Source organism: Amphimedon queenslandica, unplaced genomic scaffold, assembly GCF_000090795.2.
Source record: "Amphimedon queenslandica unplaced genomic scaffold, v1.1 AMPQUscaffold_13483, whole genome shotgun sequence".
In the NCBI taxonomy this organism is placed as follows: domain Eukaryota; kingdom Metazoa; phylum Porifera; class Demospongiae; order Haplosclerida; family Niphatidae; genus Amphimedon; species Amphimedon queenslandica.
This window is the reverse complement of record NW_003546281.1, coordinates 373,352-390,083: the sequence shown is the minus strand read 5'-3', so window position 1 is coordinate 390,083 and position 16,732 is coordinate 373,352. Positions and strand designations below refer to the sequence as shown.

At 35.1% G+C, this 16,732-nt stretch overlaps 1 protein-coding gene across 1 annotated transcript; it reads left to right on the top strand.

Moving 5' to 3' along the window:
* The first annotated feature begins 3,394 nt into the window (after positions 1–3,394).
* LOC105311971 (uncharacterized) lies at positions 3,395–5,020 on the top strand. Its single transcript, XM_011404235.2, has one exon. It carries the CDS (start codon positions 3,395–3,397, stop codon positions 4,907–4,909), a length of 1,515 nt encoding a protein of 504 aa, XP_011402537.1. The 3' UTR covers positions 4,910–5,020.
* Positions 5,021–16,732: the final 11,712 nt, after the last annotated feature.

The window sequence follows — 16,732 nt, the reverse complement described above, 5'->3', positions numbered from 1 at the left end:
TGAAACCTATATTGGATTTTTAGTTCGCTGCTCTGCAAATTGTCAAATCAGAGTTTTCATTTCTCAGCATTCTTTACAAGCTCAAAATTAATGGCATTGAAGCTACTTATTTTAAAATACATAACAAGACAATTCTCAATTATTTTAAATTTAGAGAATTTTGCCAAAGACCTTAACCCAATTTTTGAGTAGCTTAAAACTCATAAAAAGCCATTTTGATCAGAATCTAATAAAACTTTCTATGCAACTTAAGTGCAGTTATATCATATGTATCAGAAAATATTAATGGACATTTCCCTTAATGGAAAATGTCCATTTTAAAAATTTTGGAAAAATTTGGCCTGAGACCATGTAACTTTGGCCCAATTTTTGAGTAACTTCAAAATTTAATTCAATTTTGATCAGAGATGTCAGTTTAAACTTGCTACACAACATAAGAACATGTATATGTATTAGGAAAAATTATGAAAATGGAGAATTTTCTCAGAGTCATTTTTGGAGAAATTTGGCCAAAACCCCTGTGCTTTAGACTAGTACAAGGACTTTGGCCCAATTTTTGAGTAACTTTAAAATTTGTGAAAAATATAATTTTGATTTGAACTAGATAAAACTTGCTACTCAACATAAGTACATGCACTATGTATCAGAAAAATTACAAGAATGACTAAGTCCTTGCTTATCAATCATGGTAATATTTGGCCCAAGACCATTATAGTACGTACTAACAGTGACTTTGGTCCAATTTTTGAGCAAGTTGAAAAATTTGCCAATTTTGATTCATGGGTGAGAGAAATAGAATGAAAGAGAAGTAAGAAGTGAATGACAGAAAAGGTGAGCGAGAGAGAAAAAGAGTGAGGAAGAGAGAAGGTGAATACCTTGTATCTATGGTTTTTTGTCTTATTGTAGGAGCAATACCGTAATAAATGAACGAGTGCATCACTTAAACTAACCATGCAATTAATATTAATTTCCATACATAAAGCATAGCATCATTAGTCTGTACATAAATTTAAAAGGAGCAATCGGAGTTTCCGACCACCCATTATTTTTTAAGCAGAACATGTATATGGTATTTTGTCAAATTTTGGGGCAATTTTGTATAGGTGATGGACCAGGCCTTACTGAAACTTGCTTAATTTTGAAGCTGGAGTGGTCATGCATGTATTAGTGGAGCTCTTTGGTGTTGAGTATTTTCTCTAGTAGTAACAGAATTTTCATCACAAAATGTTTCTATAGCCTTTTCCAAGTCTTCAGTTTTCCATTTCCCCCTTGTGTTTGCTGTTACTGTGTGATTATTATCATTGTCCGGTAACTGTCTCCGTCACCAAGGCGTATTTGCTCTTAAATAACTCTTACTGCATTATTTATATATTGTTTTGCATAGTCCCTAATCCTAACGTACTGTTCTCCTGTGTGGAGACTCTCTCTGGTCAAGGACTTTGTCCTTCTAGAGCAGCTCCAAAGGAGAGCTACTAAATATATTCTATTCGACTACCAGTCAGACTACAAGTCTAGACTCTCCTCACTCAAACTGTTACCATTTATGTATCGTCTGGAATATATCGAATCTGTTTTCTTCTTTGTCCAGTTTAAACACCAGGACCACTCATTTGACATCTGTAACTATTTCTCATTCTCAACTTGCTCCACTCGCAGTTCAGCCCACAACAAGTTAGTTCACTCCTCCTGGGTTTGCTCCTCAGCTCGTCACACATTCTTTCACCGCTTTCCCCGTTTATGGAACTCTCTACCTCTAATCAATCTCTCTATGTCTATCCCAAGTTTTAAGAAACTAATTACATCCCATTTTATTGACAAATTTACAAATGTTTTTCATTCTTCTGATTCACACACTCTACACACTGTCTGTCCATGCTCTAATTGTTTATGTATATCTCTCCCATCCTCTTTTCTCTCTCCTCTTGACTCCTTTTCTTTTCAGTATTTATGTACTGGGTGGCAGGGCTAGACCCTGTCATTCCTTTAGGACTACTCCCTTCTACTGGACCTCTACTACTATCTGTTTCTCCTTCTCATGTCTAGTCCTATAAAATTCCAATAATAATAATAATGCCATCAAATAGCGTAATTAATTTCCTTTGTATTGATATATGATGTTGGCATATTTAAAACTTTCCGGCAGTCAGCAATTTCAAGCTGTTGAAGTTTTTTTGTATTTTAAGAGAAACTTCATTTTTGGACTTAGCAATTGGCCATAATCATTTGCAGTCAAATATAACATAGAATTGCTATTGCACACTTGCTGAAATGGGTTCTAGCTATTGCAGATGGAGAGCTCTACCCCTCAGAAAAAATTGGGTTTCTACTCAAATGTTTAAAATTTTTATGGTACTTTGAACTTAAGTGTCCGTATACTACCGCTGTCCGTAAACTACCTCCGTTACTCTATGCATCATACCTTTCCGTTTTTGTGTTTTACTGAGAAGCTAACAACCTGTAGGGTTTGGCGGATTATGCTCTAAAATTGCTCTATTATGCTGTGCTGCAATTCTCAGGAAACAGCCTACCAATCAGCTATTATGCTCCCAATTATGCCCATGAATTCATTATAATAACTTAGCCCCACCCAAAAATTTGACCCAGTAATTCAATTATGAAGTTCTTGAAAGTATTGTGAGCAATAGTATGCTATATCCCAACTGAGTTTGACACCAGCCGCTTGGAATTTGAAAAATGTAGGTATACGTCACTGATGACGTATTATAATGATATTCATAGAAGCATGGCTGACATTTTACAGCTGCGTAGTTGGCCTGTATTGCACTCTTTAAAAGGTTTTGTTTGTTCTGATAAGCAGTACAATAGCTGCTGGAGTTAACTAGTCTTTATAAAGGCAATCATTATCAGAAAATCTTGCTCTGTTAGCTTTTAAAAAGAAGAATTATCAGTTTGGGCGCTCGACCACATGTTCTTATGTAAACTATGACGTAGATAAATTGTCATAAAACGTCATTTTGGTATGCCATTGGGTTTATAGGGAAAACCCGGTTCTCAGGGTTCCCAAGGGCTGAGAGACCCAAGACCTGAGATCTGTGATGGCATTGGGCGACTAAGAACCTGTGAAAGTTTCATCCTTATCCCACATTCCTATAAAAAGTTATTCCAGTTTTTCTTGGGTCAAACTCAGTTGGGATATAGTATAGCTGTTTAAACATGAAAACAATTAATTTATTCATAGATCTATGATTTATTGTCATGAGTGCAAGTGCCTGTTTATTGCATTTCTCATTCTCAATGCATTTTTTCAAAATTTTCTATTATAGCTCTATTATGCTTATGCTTTTGGGCTCTATTAGATCTAGATCTATGCTCAAAATTATGCTGGCATAATCCGCCAAGGCCTAACGAGTAACTACCTGTCGCTAAATTGTTAATGGCTAGTAGAAGACAGAAGAGTTTCCTCTTCGTGATTTTCATCCTCTTCTTCGGGTCTATCATATTACCATACTCGTCCCTTTACTGTAAAAATAAAGAATCAGCAGATTCTCCAAAAGAAATACTAGTACGTTGTCCTACATGTCCGCCCTCTCTCTCTACTCCCCGCTCAATAGAGAAGGAAGTCGAGAAGGAAGTAGCAGCAACTCACCCTCCAACTGATAAAAAGGAAACAGAAAATCATCCAATTGTTCCGACCAACCTTTCTACCAATGTGATACACGGGAAAACTTTATATAAAGAGAATCCACTAGTTTGGGCCAAAGTTGGAAATGCGACTTTTCTCTCTGCCTATTACGAGGACAGGAAAGAGCGATACGGTCCTTCAATAGTGCTGTTAGGATACCAGAGCAGACGAACAGAAGGAGGTACGTTTTATTGTCTGTTTCATTACAAAGAGGGAGATGGGGAGAGAACGCTCTCTTGTCAGTCGCAGAAATCAGTTTATATCGAAATGGACGTTTGCAACTATCAGAAAGAGATGAATGAGAACAAGCCGTACAAGTATAAACATGTGTTTCATGTTTGTCGCCTTCCGGGAAGCGATGCCCGAGTACCCATGGCTGTCTCACTTAGCTTCGCCCAAACATGTGAGCCGTCGTCCACCCCTGTACCAGTGTACATCTATCGGCCACTGGTAAAGGCTAATATAGGGGTGTGTCTGGAGACACCTGTTTTTGGAAAGAGTTTGGAGGAGATGGTCAATTTTATCGAAATGCAGCGAATTTTTGGAGCTCAAACCATTACTATATATTTATTGGACATGTCGACTGAAATAGAAGAACAATTAAAGAGAGCATATGCCAGAGATGAGAGCTTAACACTAGAGGTCTTACACTGGCATAAAGGTTTTAAGGAGAAGGACACTTTACATTACTATGGTGAGATACTAGCAATACATGACTGCTACTACAGGAACCTGCACAGAGTGAATTACCTTGCAATGCTTGATCTTGATGAAGTCATTGTATCCAGAACACACTCAGACTGGCATCAGATGCTACATGAAATTGATAAAGATTACATCCATAGTTTTATATTCATCAACACCTTTTATCTTAAAACACAGGATGAAGAATTACTGAAAGACAAAACCACCGAACTGCAATCCTATCTTTGTCCTGGTCACTCTCTACCGCCATACTTCCTGTACTATGAGAAATCACAGTGTCGTTTTCATTATTATGAGAGATCTAAATTCATCGTAAAACCACTAAAAATACTAGATACTGATATACATGCACCTTGTAGGAGATTAAGGGAGACAACTCATCCGCTGCTTGTACCTCATGGTATGGCAGTCATTCAGCACTACAGGGACAAGCCTACCATTGAGTGTAAGCGGAATAGAAAAACTAAGAAATACAAAGTGAGTTATGATGATTCGTTGCTAAGATATGGGAAAGAATTCTTATTGGGAACTAAGAGAAAGTTGTGTCCAAATATTAATTAATATTTTATTGTTCTTCTTAGTTATTATTATTATTATTATTATTATTATTATTGCTATTATAAGAGACAAGGGGTGAACAATAGCATAGAAAGATAGAGGGAGTACTACAGAGATAATCAGATAGTTTCTGCATACTTAATTAGTAGGTGGGGCTGAAGGTTTTTAGCTGAATACTCCAAAGTTTTGTAAGAAATAATAGTATTATAATGTTCACTTGTCAATCTATCCTAATTATTATTGATATTGTATTATTAGTTTGTGGTATTCTTATTAATACTTGTGGTTATTGGTGTTATATCAGTTGTGATGCATGCACAGTTTGTAATCTATTGCATGAGCACTATATCAAAATCCTGTGGGAACGAGAGACCCATTGATAATTATCTCACCCCTCTAACTGGAGTCCATTGTGGACTACACTCACATGCTCTTATCTTAGCATTAAAGTATTATCTGCAGTAGCGCTTAAATAGCTACAATTGTTTTAATATTTCAAAAGAAATAATTTAATAACAAAACAAAACTTGGTACATAGTAAGTCAAAAATGCAATTGTTTTAAATATCAAATTAATATTAATTTTATTTAACAGCTATTACTGAATAATATTATTTAAAGAGGAATATAATAAGCTCCAAGAGCAGTAACAATATTAACTTTTGCTTCATCAATAGCACTAGTCTGTCCAAATAATCCAATCACTCGTCCATTCAGGACAGCTTCTTGTTCATTATCATGTTGTGTTCCTATTGGTCCATATACCTTCTTTGATCCATTTAAAGACCTTGTTTTAATTCTAATACTTCCTAATACATTCATAGATTGACTTTGTGGTATTTTTGGCTCGGGAGTTGGCTCTGTTTCAGGTGTTGGGCTTCTTGATGATAAATTAAGTAGTTTGGGGACTGGGTTGCCAGGTGGTATTATTTTTGGTATTTTGGGTATTGGTAGGCCTCGTGGCTTTGGTGTTACTCCAGGTATTTTTGGTATTATTCCAGGTATGTCTGGTGGTATTCCAGGTATTTTTGGTATTATTCCAGGTATGTCTGGTGGTACTCCAGGTATTTTTGGTATTATTCCAGGTATGTCTGGTGGTACTCCAGGTATTTTTGGTATTATTCCAGGTATGTCTGGTGGTACTCCAGGTATGTCTGATGGTATTATTCTAGGTATTTCTGGTGTTCCCCCAGGTGTTTTTGGTGTTCCTCCACGTGTTTCTGGTATTCCTCTAGGTGTTTCTCGTGTTCCCATAGATGTTTTTGGTGTTCTTTCTGGTGTTTTTGGTGTTCCTTCAGGTATTTTTGCTGTTCCTCCAGGTATTTTTGCTGTTCCTCCAGGTATTTTTGCTGTTACTCCAGGTATTTTTGCTGTTATCTCTAGCATTGGTTTATAAAGTTGCATTATCTCCATGTCTTTTATTGGCATTGACGATGATGGTGAGAGTTGCTTCATTTTATGTTGCAATGTTGTGACATAATCTACTGACTGGAATCTTTCATAGTTATTCTTACTGATACTAGCAGTGATGTCATTAACCGTAACTGAGTGTAGACTTACTTTCATTTCAACTATCTCTTCATCATTCTCAAATTGAAAGCTATTCATCATTTCTGCACCTAGCGAACCATGATGAGGAGCTTGCCAAGTATTCCCATCAGAGAGTAGATATGTTACCATAATAAAGTTAATTGCAATTTCAGAGAATCCTATCAAAATATTGTTAATGCCTACAATATGAGGACTATGAGTCAGAGCTCTATCATCAAAATCTTCAACATTCTCATTACTTGATCCTAAGAGCTCTGAACATTCTAATGAGTAATAAATTCCTAATCCTCCTATTGCATTTAATGCTCCAATGCAGCCATAAAATCCTATTAGGTTGCCACTTATAGTGAATGTGTTACCAATATCTTTACCATATGGTCCATGTATTTTGATAGTTTGATCATTTTGCTGAGTTACAAATGATAACTGGTGAACTAAGCCATGGCAGTTGTTCTCACTAAGTAACTCCAATAGCTCATCGTTGTCAGAATACTTCCCAATTATTCCAATTATAACCTCGTCATTTTGAAGGTTGATAGACACTTTATTTATTTCAGCCAGCCCTTTACCCCCTCCATGTTCAGATGAGGTCCACTCTGACCCATCACTCAATGCACTTGTAGTTTGAATCCCAATAATGCATTCATTACTGTACATGACTCTGATTTCTTTTATGCTAGTGACAGGAGGAATGTGAATAATTGTGTCATCATCAAAATATTTTCCATTGTTGCCTCCAAATACATTAGAAACTAATATCTTGTTAGATGTGCATGTGTAGTTGAAACCAATAGCACCAACACTTTCATGTGCTTTGCATTTGCCAAAGAAGCTAATAACATTACCAGAAAATCTTATTTGTATCAAGTCTTTACTTGATTGTTTTTTTGGGCTACCAAATGGCCCATATTTTTTGTATGAACCATCAGGTTTTTGTGTGATAAATATTAAATAATATAGACAAGCATATGTAGAGTCACTAGAGCCCCTAACTGCTATGATTGTTTCCTCTTTGTCAAATGATATTGTAGTTTCTTTGATGTCAGGTTGTGGCAAATGACGAAATTTGCTTCGACAAAGATTACCTGCATCTGGTTGAAAAGGATTGTCTGGCATATTATAGTTGAATAAATCTGGACCATCATAATCAATACTAGGAACATAGGTCATGTACGAAAAACCATGAGATAATCCCATAGAAGTAGTACCATCAGCTAAATAATAAGTTGCACGAAAGTATCTTACATTACTTCCCTTGTAAAAACCTATGCATATATCCTTAATTCCAACAATGGGTATACCACTGCACTCTACTCCATCATCATTGATTGTTCCTGTAGTAGTACCATAAATTGGACTCTTGCGAAACTTCTGAGCCTTCATTTCAAATCCTGCCATTACTGGAAAACTATTTAAGTAATGAGCATCACTTGGGACAGCAGTTACACTTATTGCCAGTGTATGTGTGATATTAGCTTTAAGTGACGGTAATAAGAGCAACCGCTTTGGAATGGTGATAGAAGTATTTGAGTTAGGAGCAATTCTTTCTAATGATTGATAGCCTCCATCAATAGTAATGATGTATTCCTTTGCTAGACTCACATTATCCCAGCTTACAATAGCATCTGACTCAGTGCAATGAAGATAAATGTTTGCAGTTGCAGGCAGACGATTCATATCAAACTCAGTTCTATTACTATTTATATAATAGCCATTGCCAATTGATACAATATTTAATGTGATTGATGTGACATGTTTAATAATCTCATTCCAATTGCTAACTTTATCATTCATCAACAAACTTAAGTTAGAGTCTTTGCTTTCTTCAGTGACAGATCTTATCTCTCCAGAACTAATTTTGTACATTATTGTGATAGCATAGCTAATAGCATGCTCCACAAAAAACCATGACATTGCTAAACTGCTAGATTTGAAATTATAACTCACAGAATTTATTGATGGTGATTGAATGACTGTGATGTGATCTTGAAGGGTTAGTACAGTTGGTAAGTTTGTAGAGCTGCCTGCAGTCTGAGCATACACAATACACTGAATTGCATCTAAGGCTCTTACAGCTTCTCCTTGAAGGATGACAGAAAATTTTTTCTCAACGTAATCAGCTATATCAAATATATAATTGTCATTATTATTAGCATCAAATAATCCCAGTATAGCTTTAGAAGTGCTGGCTTTTGTACTATCAACAAGTTTACAAGTTATTGTAACAGTGTCTTCCATATTATCATAGGAATAAGCTAAATCACATAAAGACTTCTCTTTCTTAATATATACTGGCTCTGATATTTTACTACTAATAAAGAATCCAGACCCTCCTGCTATTAAAGTAACTTTAATTGATGCCACTTGAGGTTGCATCTCCTTCCAGTTTCTGACTTTCCTACTAATAGATGCAGTTAGTATCACATCTCCATCACTTTCAGATTCAGTACTATCTTTTAGCTCCTTTAGCAGAGAATTATTTGCATCAAACAAGTCACAGATAATGATATACTTATTGACTTCACTGACTGAAGTAGCAGTTACAAGTAACAGAAGTGATGTTAATGAAGGATTGGAGCTGCACCTCACATCCTTGATGAGTGGAGACTCTAGTACATTGATATCATTATCAAGAAAGAGACAGCGACTAGGTACTTCACTATTGCTGTCTTCCTTGAGGGTTGTCTGAGCAAAGCATTTCCATTCTTTAGTGTTTGAATTCCTGAGATGATCAGAAGAAAATATTGCTGTGATAGATTTCCCAATGGAGTATGTGGCAAGTTTCGAAAATATGGTATCGTGTTCAGTAGCATCAAGAAACCCTAGCCTGTATGTGTCTTTCTTGGTGTCACTGGGTAAGCAGGATACTGTAATGCTCTCTGTATCAGGATCATAAGAATACGTAATAGCTTTAGGAGCTTTAAGAACCTGTAATTGATTATCAGATCTTGTTACTGGGCTACTTATAAATGTTCCACTTCCTAAAGACCGGACTAAGCAATAGATGGTGTCCAAGTCATTAACACTATTTGCAATACTAGCTGGATTTACATATATTTCTGGTTGAGAAGATGTAGCCCTTTTTATTAATGATTTTCCTTGATAAAACAAAGCCAAATAATTAGAAACATTTTCTAATTCACTTAGTAAGAGCAAAATTGAGTTCTTCTCAAAAGAATATCCAAACCTCTTTATTACAGCTGCTTTCAAAACTTTTAGAATAGCACTAGACTGACCAGGGTGTACAGAATCAAGCTCATTGTTACCACTAGCAACTGAATAGACTTGTACAGTATACTTTTTGTCTGGATCATTAACATTTTTTAATTCTTCAATCGATACTTTAGCTCCAACTTTATTTTCTTCAATCTCATCCTTCTGCAAGAATATCTTTTTTCTCCAGACAAGACCACTAGTCTCAGAATCTCTAATTTCCAAACCATAAGAGCTGGTTTCAGCATACTGCCATGATATAGCTAAGCTGCTTTCCTTAGATGAAAAAAAGAAACTAACATCTTCAGGAGAATTTAATGATGATACAACTTTACCAATAAAAGCACTGTCAATGATGTTTGGAGAGCTACTAGATGCACTCACCATAAAATTTAATTGAACAAAGCCACCAGGAGTAATAGGGCCAGCTAATGCATTGACAATTCTTTCCAAAGTAAATTTCTTCACTAATATTGTATCTGATACATCTGACTTAATTGGAACTTCATCTAATATCTGCTTATTTTCAGTGCTAACAACCTTACACAAAAATTTACTAATCAATTTAGATGGAGCCATGGACCACTTCAATTGGATCTCTTGGTCATCATCCATGAAATGAGGAAGGGTAATCTCAAGAGACTCTATTGGATCAATTAGTGTTAAATGATTTGAATACACAAAGGCACTTTGAGCTACAAAAACACCAGAGACAGATTTACCAACTGACTTAGCACATACTTCAATAGGACTTGCTGAGGATTTTTGGATATCATGATGAGGGAAATTGCAGTGTATCTTGTCAAGATCTGGAGGTAGAGTATAAAAGAAGTGTGAAAGTGACGTCTCTCGACCATCAAGTAGTTCAAAAAAGTATTGGTCCTCATTAACTGCAGGAGTTGCAGTGATGCTAATTTTAAAGGAAGGATGATGGAACAAAATTGCAACATCACTTGGTGGGTAAAAAGTTGGATGAACTTCAGAAACATCAACTGTGTATTTCTTACCATTATAACTTTCAAGCTTATCATCAACTTTTATTTCCATAGTGGCATAGACTATTATGTTTATTTTCATCACATCATTTGGTACTTTATAAGTGCGCACATTAGAAGAAATTGTTTCATCATAAAGAACTTTCCATGGCTCAGAATCTCCTTGTCCAAAATTAGAGTTATTGCTCACCAATAAAGCAGTAACTGTAACATGATAATTTGCACCCTTTATTGATGGCCATGACGCTGTCAATTGATCTGGTGGATCAAAATGTGCTTTGGGATCTTTACCGATGTCAAGTAGGCTAGTAAGCTTCTCATCCATTTCCACAAGCTTGTCATTTAAGTCTCTCTTCCTTTTTTCTGACACTTTTGATCTTTCATTATAATAATCAATAGCCCATTTTATAAAAATTACTCCTCCTGCAATAACAATTCCTGCAAACAAACCAATTGCTAAATAAAATAATGGTTTTGCTATTGCAATCATACTAGCTAATTCAGAAGCACTACTAAGATTTTCAAAACCCTCAATTTCATTAGTTATGTTACTTTCAGCTTCAGTTGCCTCATTAAAATCTTCCTTTGTAATATCTTCCCCTCCTTCTCCAGCATCAGGATTAATCTGTTCAGGTTTCAGGCCTCTGCATGCCAAAACAGTAAGCATTTCTTCAGTTAGTTTTTCTAGTACAAAGAGTTTCATGATTTTAGCCAATCTATCTGGATCTTCCATGAACTTTTTAATAATTTTTCCTGCAGCCTCAGCTAGTGCATTTAAAATGACTTGTGGCAATTTGTGTAGTGTGATAGCATCTTCACGTTTTATTGTTGCTTTGATACCGGGAGGTAGAGGGACACTCTCAATTTTAAATTTATTCACCAGCATGACATCATATGAACCTGTAATTTCAATATCAGCTAAATCCGATTCTGGATGTTCCGGTTTTTTCAGATTAAAACTTATATTAAAATGACTTTGAACACCCTTTTTAAATGCCATTTTAGCAAAGGATCCACAACCATCGGTAAATTTTTTTATTTCTTGAAAAAAATTAAATGCATCAAGAAGAGAACCAATTATTGGCTCCCACTTTGTCACACGAAAGCCATCCTCTGTACTATATTCATAACTAATAGTTGAACCATTGAAAAAACTGATGTCACCATTAAAATTAATATCTCCAAACAATTTCTTTTTTCCTCCTTCAAACTTATAGCCAATTCTTGTCGATCCTATGGGAACTTCAAACAGAATGAATCCAACGTCAAGAAAAATATTTGTACTTGTTTTATTAATCAGGACATGAAGTTCGGGGCCATTTTCATTTGGTCCGCCATTATAAACACCAGTTAACTCAACAAATCCTAACTTTAGGGAATTAAGAGCATACCCAGCTATGTCAATTTTTGACTCTTGGGGTGAAACATGTGCCTCTATCCGAAATGTTGTATTTAATATATCTACATGTATATCTGCAGAAACAAAATAACCAGCTTTATAGTGAAAATTTTCAATATCCTGAGTTGATTTTGCATAATAAATAATTCCATTGCTAAAACTAATATCTGGGTAATCTTGAGAATTATAGTGACCATTATACACAGCAGAAATGAAATCTGAAATGCTCAGTTGTGCTATCAAATTAATTCTAACAATTACTGGAGAATAATTAACAAATATCAGCTGTCCTTCTAATATAACAGGACTACTTGAATCACCATTTGACGAACTAAAGGTCACTTTACCATAAATAATTTGTCTTGATGGTATCTCTTCTTTTGTATAATAAATCATTGACAGCCTAGCATTGTCTATAGTGACTCCAGACATTCCAAGTGGTCTATCAATTTTTTGATCTAATTCAGCTGAATACTCTGATTGAGCATCAGAACAAATAAAACTTCCTTTGAAATATATCGTTTCATTCCCTAAAGGAATAACAACTATTCCAGTGAGTTTGAATACACTAGATCTAGCACATGAATATTCAAATAAAACATTAAAGAACTGAAAGCTTCCAAGAAGTGTGAGTTCAGAAATTTGTGCTCTAAAGACACTACCTTTTGGATCCTTTTTTATCATGGCACTCACTATTATACTAGGCATCTCCTTTGAATTGTCAGTAATCTTGATGAGATTACTAAATAAAGAACCTTTTTCACTTATGTCAAGTTCACAGTAAATACTAAGGCCAGGCTCTAAGTTCTGCTCATTACTAAATACATCAAGATCTAAACCAGCAAAAGGTAAATTAGCCACATTTGCATCAGAAACATTGTTTGTAACTGCTCTAAGTTTCTTGACAACGTCTTTCACAAGTACATCCTTTACAGATATTATTATGCAGCTTGCTTTACGAATTGTCAGTATATCATCAATTAAAGAAAAAGAAGACAGTAAATCTGAAGGCTTGAATCCAGCTGGTAATGCAATTCCCAATGCATACCCATAGTTTGATATATCTCCAGTGGAAAAATTACCAGCTACCAAGAATGCATACCCAATTGACACTAATTGACCAAACAGGACAAATGCTTTATGACTGAAGTTGATGCTCATGGAAAAATTTGACTTATCTGTATGTGATAATTCAATAGCTTGTGTGCTGTCTGGCAATAAACTCTTAAAACTTGTACCTTTCATTTTTGCTTGATCATTAAATCCTAACAGGTCATCTGTTATTGAGGAAAAAGTCAAATCTGTTGTGTTATTAAATGAAATGTTGAGTATTGTGTCAGTATCACTGCCAAAGTAAAGTTTGGACAATAAAAAAGTTGTCTGAGATAATTGAAAATTACCAAATATATAAACTTCATAGTCAGGATCCTGGTTAACACTTGTTTTATACAATACTTCACCACCTAAACTGAAAACAACAAATTTTTTAAATCCTAAATCAACATCCCAGTTGAACTTAGACCTTGCCATAAACCACAGGGACTTCTCCTTACTGAGTCCCTGAGATAATTGAACAATAAGCTGTCCAGTTGATGCTTTTAATTGTCTTGGAATGCCAATATCTGATGGTATCTTTGGACTATCTTTATTTTCTGGGGTCAACACAGTAAAACTGTCCTGAAGATTAATATCTGATGTAGGCATAGCAGCTAATGTAAATTTTACAACATCTGGCTCCTTTATTCCTTGTAAAGTTAAATCAATATTGCCAAGAGTAAATACACCAGTGACAAGAGCTGTGGTTTTAGATTTATCACTTTTCTTGTAGTTTATCACGAGAGACACATTCTGTAGTTTAATGAGAGGCGAAGAAATAATGGTCACTTTACGTGTTGTTTCTGCTTCTATTTCAAATTCAACAATGTCAAAAGTATCCACAGCAAGTTGAAGCTTCCCATTTGTCAGCGCTACATCTAACAATGATGATAAATCCTCTCCATCAATCTCAGGAACTGATGGTGAACCAACACCAAATAATAGAAGAAAATTTCTTAAGGTTAATGGCTTCTCTTTTGAAGGCAAAATTGAAGCAGTCAGCAAGCCTTTGTCACTAGAGTCTCTGGTTAAATCAAATTCTATAACAATGTTGATATTTTTACTCATTAATTCACCTCTCAGTTTTACACTAGTAATATTTTCAGGAGTATTCTCATACAGAAACTTTATATCTCTAAAGGACAAACTACCAATAGTCAATGTTTTATCAAAGGCAATCATCAATTTGTTTAAAACAAAACTTTTTGAAACATATTTTAAAGCAATAGCGATATCAACCGATGGAAACTGCTTAATTCTATTCAATACAGCATTCTTATTAGTTTCAAAAGCTTTGTTTAAGGGAAGGCTATCAACAACTTGAGAAAGATTCATCTCCTCAAAATTAGCAATTGAAAGCTGACCAGACAAAAGACTTGTGTCCTGATTGTATTCAACACTGATATACAGTGAATCATTAATAAAACCACTAACAGCAAACCTATACACATAACTCTCATTGTGATGAACGAAAAAAATAGTTGCATTGACCTGAGAAATACTGAAGAGCGATCCAATATTAATGGATTCTGTATATAGTGATACACTTCCATTCTTAATTGAGACATCTTGTGATTCCTTTTTGGTGATCTGAAAAGCAGCTTCTGTGACAGCAACATTAAGCAGCTGTTCAACTATTGGTAGGCCATCAATACTGCCAAAACCAAACAAACCAAGAAACTTAGAAATAGTGAAGCTGTAATTTAAACTAACAAACTGAATACTAGCTTCATTTGCATCACTCATATCAAACTTAATTGTAACAGGGTATTGATCACCAACCATTGCATTAGAATAAAGGTCAGCTCTCCAAAGCTGGACGGTATAGTCTATACTTAACTGAGACTCAAGTATGATTATTTTACGTGGTATTACTTCCCAATTAAATGCAAAAAGCTGAAGAGAAAAAAATTTGATGACAGTCTTGTCACTTGTGTTCATTGATAACACTAAGTTCTTGAGCTCAACATTCTGCAATAAGTTATCCAGAAAAGGAGCTGATGCTACTTTCAAAAACCGCTCACTTAGCCCAAAAAGTTGAAGAAATTTAGCTATACTGATACCTCCTTTATTAGAGCCAATGAGGTTTGAAGTAGTTTGTAGTGAAACTGTGTAATCATAGCTTGGAAAACTATCAATATCAGTACTCACAGGTATAGCTGCTAATTGTGCTGATATAGAAGTGTCATCATTAATAGAAAATTCAAAATCACTCTCCATTCCAATTTTCATAGATGAGGTAATAGTTGGTTGATACAGAATGACATGGGAAGTTATTTTTCTGAGCTTTTCAAAAGATGAAGGGAGATAAGACTCTAGATTTAAAAAATCAAACCCAAGCACTACTTTTGAAAGATAGAGCTGCTTTGTTTGCTGAAAACTCTGCTTACAAGTGAAGCTAACATCCGTAATTTTTATGTCCTTAAGAGTTGTATGACTAAGAGGAATGCGAAATGGTGCAGGGTTTTTAAAATGAAAAAAACTGGCAATATGATCCAGACTAGTGTTAGGTAGTTGTATATGAACTTCCAGTTCTGGAAGTTCATTAAGATCGTGACTGTAAAATGTTACCTCTACTGGAGCATCAGCAACAGTTCCATTAGCAAGCATGTACATGGAACCATTTGATTCTGGACGAATTATACACCTTAAGCCTGATAATTGAAACAGGTTGACAATACCAAAGTCAAAAGGTTCATTGCTCTTTGGGATAGTGACAGATATATCAGCACTTACTACAATTGGTCCAGCTGGAAAAGGAACAAATTCAACAGTACTTTCCTCTTCATTAATAGTCCATTGCAAAACTCTAGCAATAGCTTGTGGCAGTGAAGAATAAAACAAGTACCCTCTTGTTTCTGATTGCAAAAGTGTTGTGATGGCATCATAAAGTTTTAAAATTTTATATTTTGTACCCAAACTGTCAAGGTATTTTTGAAAACGTTGCACAAGTACATCACATTTTAAGTGATAGACTAGTGTAAGAGAAAGTCCATCACTAGTTGTCTCCAATTGCATATCGATTGTTTGATCAACTGTTTTAGGATAATTTGCTATAAAAGAAACCTCGGTAATGACATGCTCGTTTAATCTTAATTCTTCAGAGCTAAGTATCAGCTTAATTTGAGCTTCAATAACGTAATGATTCTCGAATAAAAATGTAGAAGACTCATCTACAGTAAAGGAAAACACTAGAGGCAAAAACTCTTTCATTTTAGAGTCAGCTGGTAAATCTTTAAGTGTTTCAGAACAAAATTGATGTGAGATAATTATCCCAAGAAGATCTTGGCACAATATTGTGTTTTCACTGTGCTGGGCTGTCAATAAAAACTCTTTTAAAGACATTCTTTTAACATCACTATCATTGCTTCTATCTGACTCCTTACGTTGGAATGGTTCATTAACATCATCATGTAAGACTGCCTTTTTAGACAGATCATCTGTAAATTTTTTCAAGGATTGTTCTTTTACTATCTGAGATTGAGCTGATTTCAATTTCAGTTGTAGTCCTAATGTTTCTTCAAAGCCCTGACTAACATGACGAGGAATAGATTGATGAGGCAACAATTGCTCC

What these genes read in the sequence shown, in the direction of transcription:
- LOC105311971 (XM_011404235.2), top strand. Translation starts at nt 3,395, where the DNA reads ATGGCTAGTAGAAGACAGAAGAGTTTCCTCTTCGTGATTTTCATCCTC.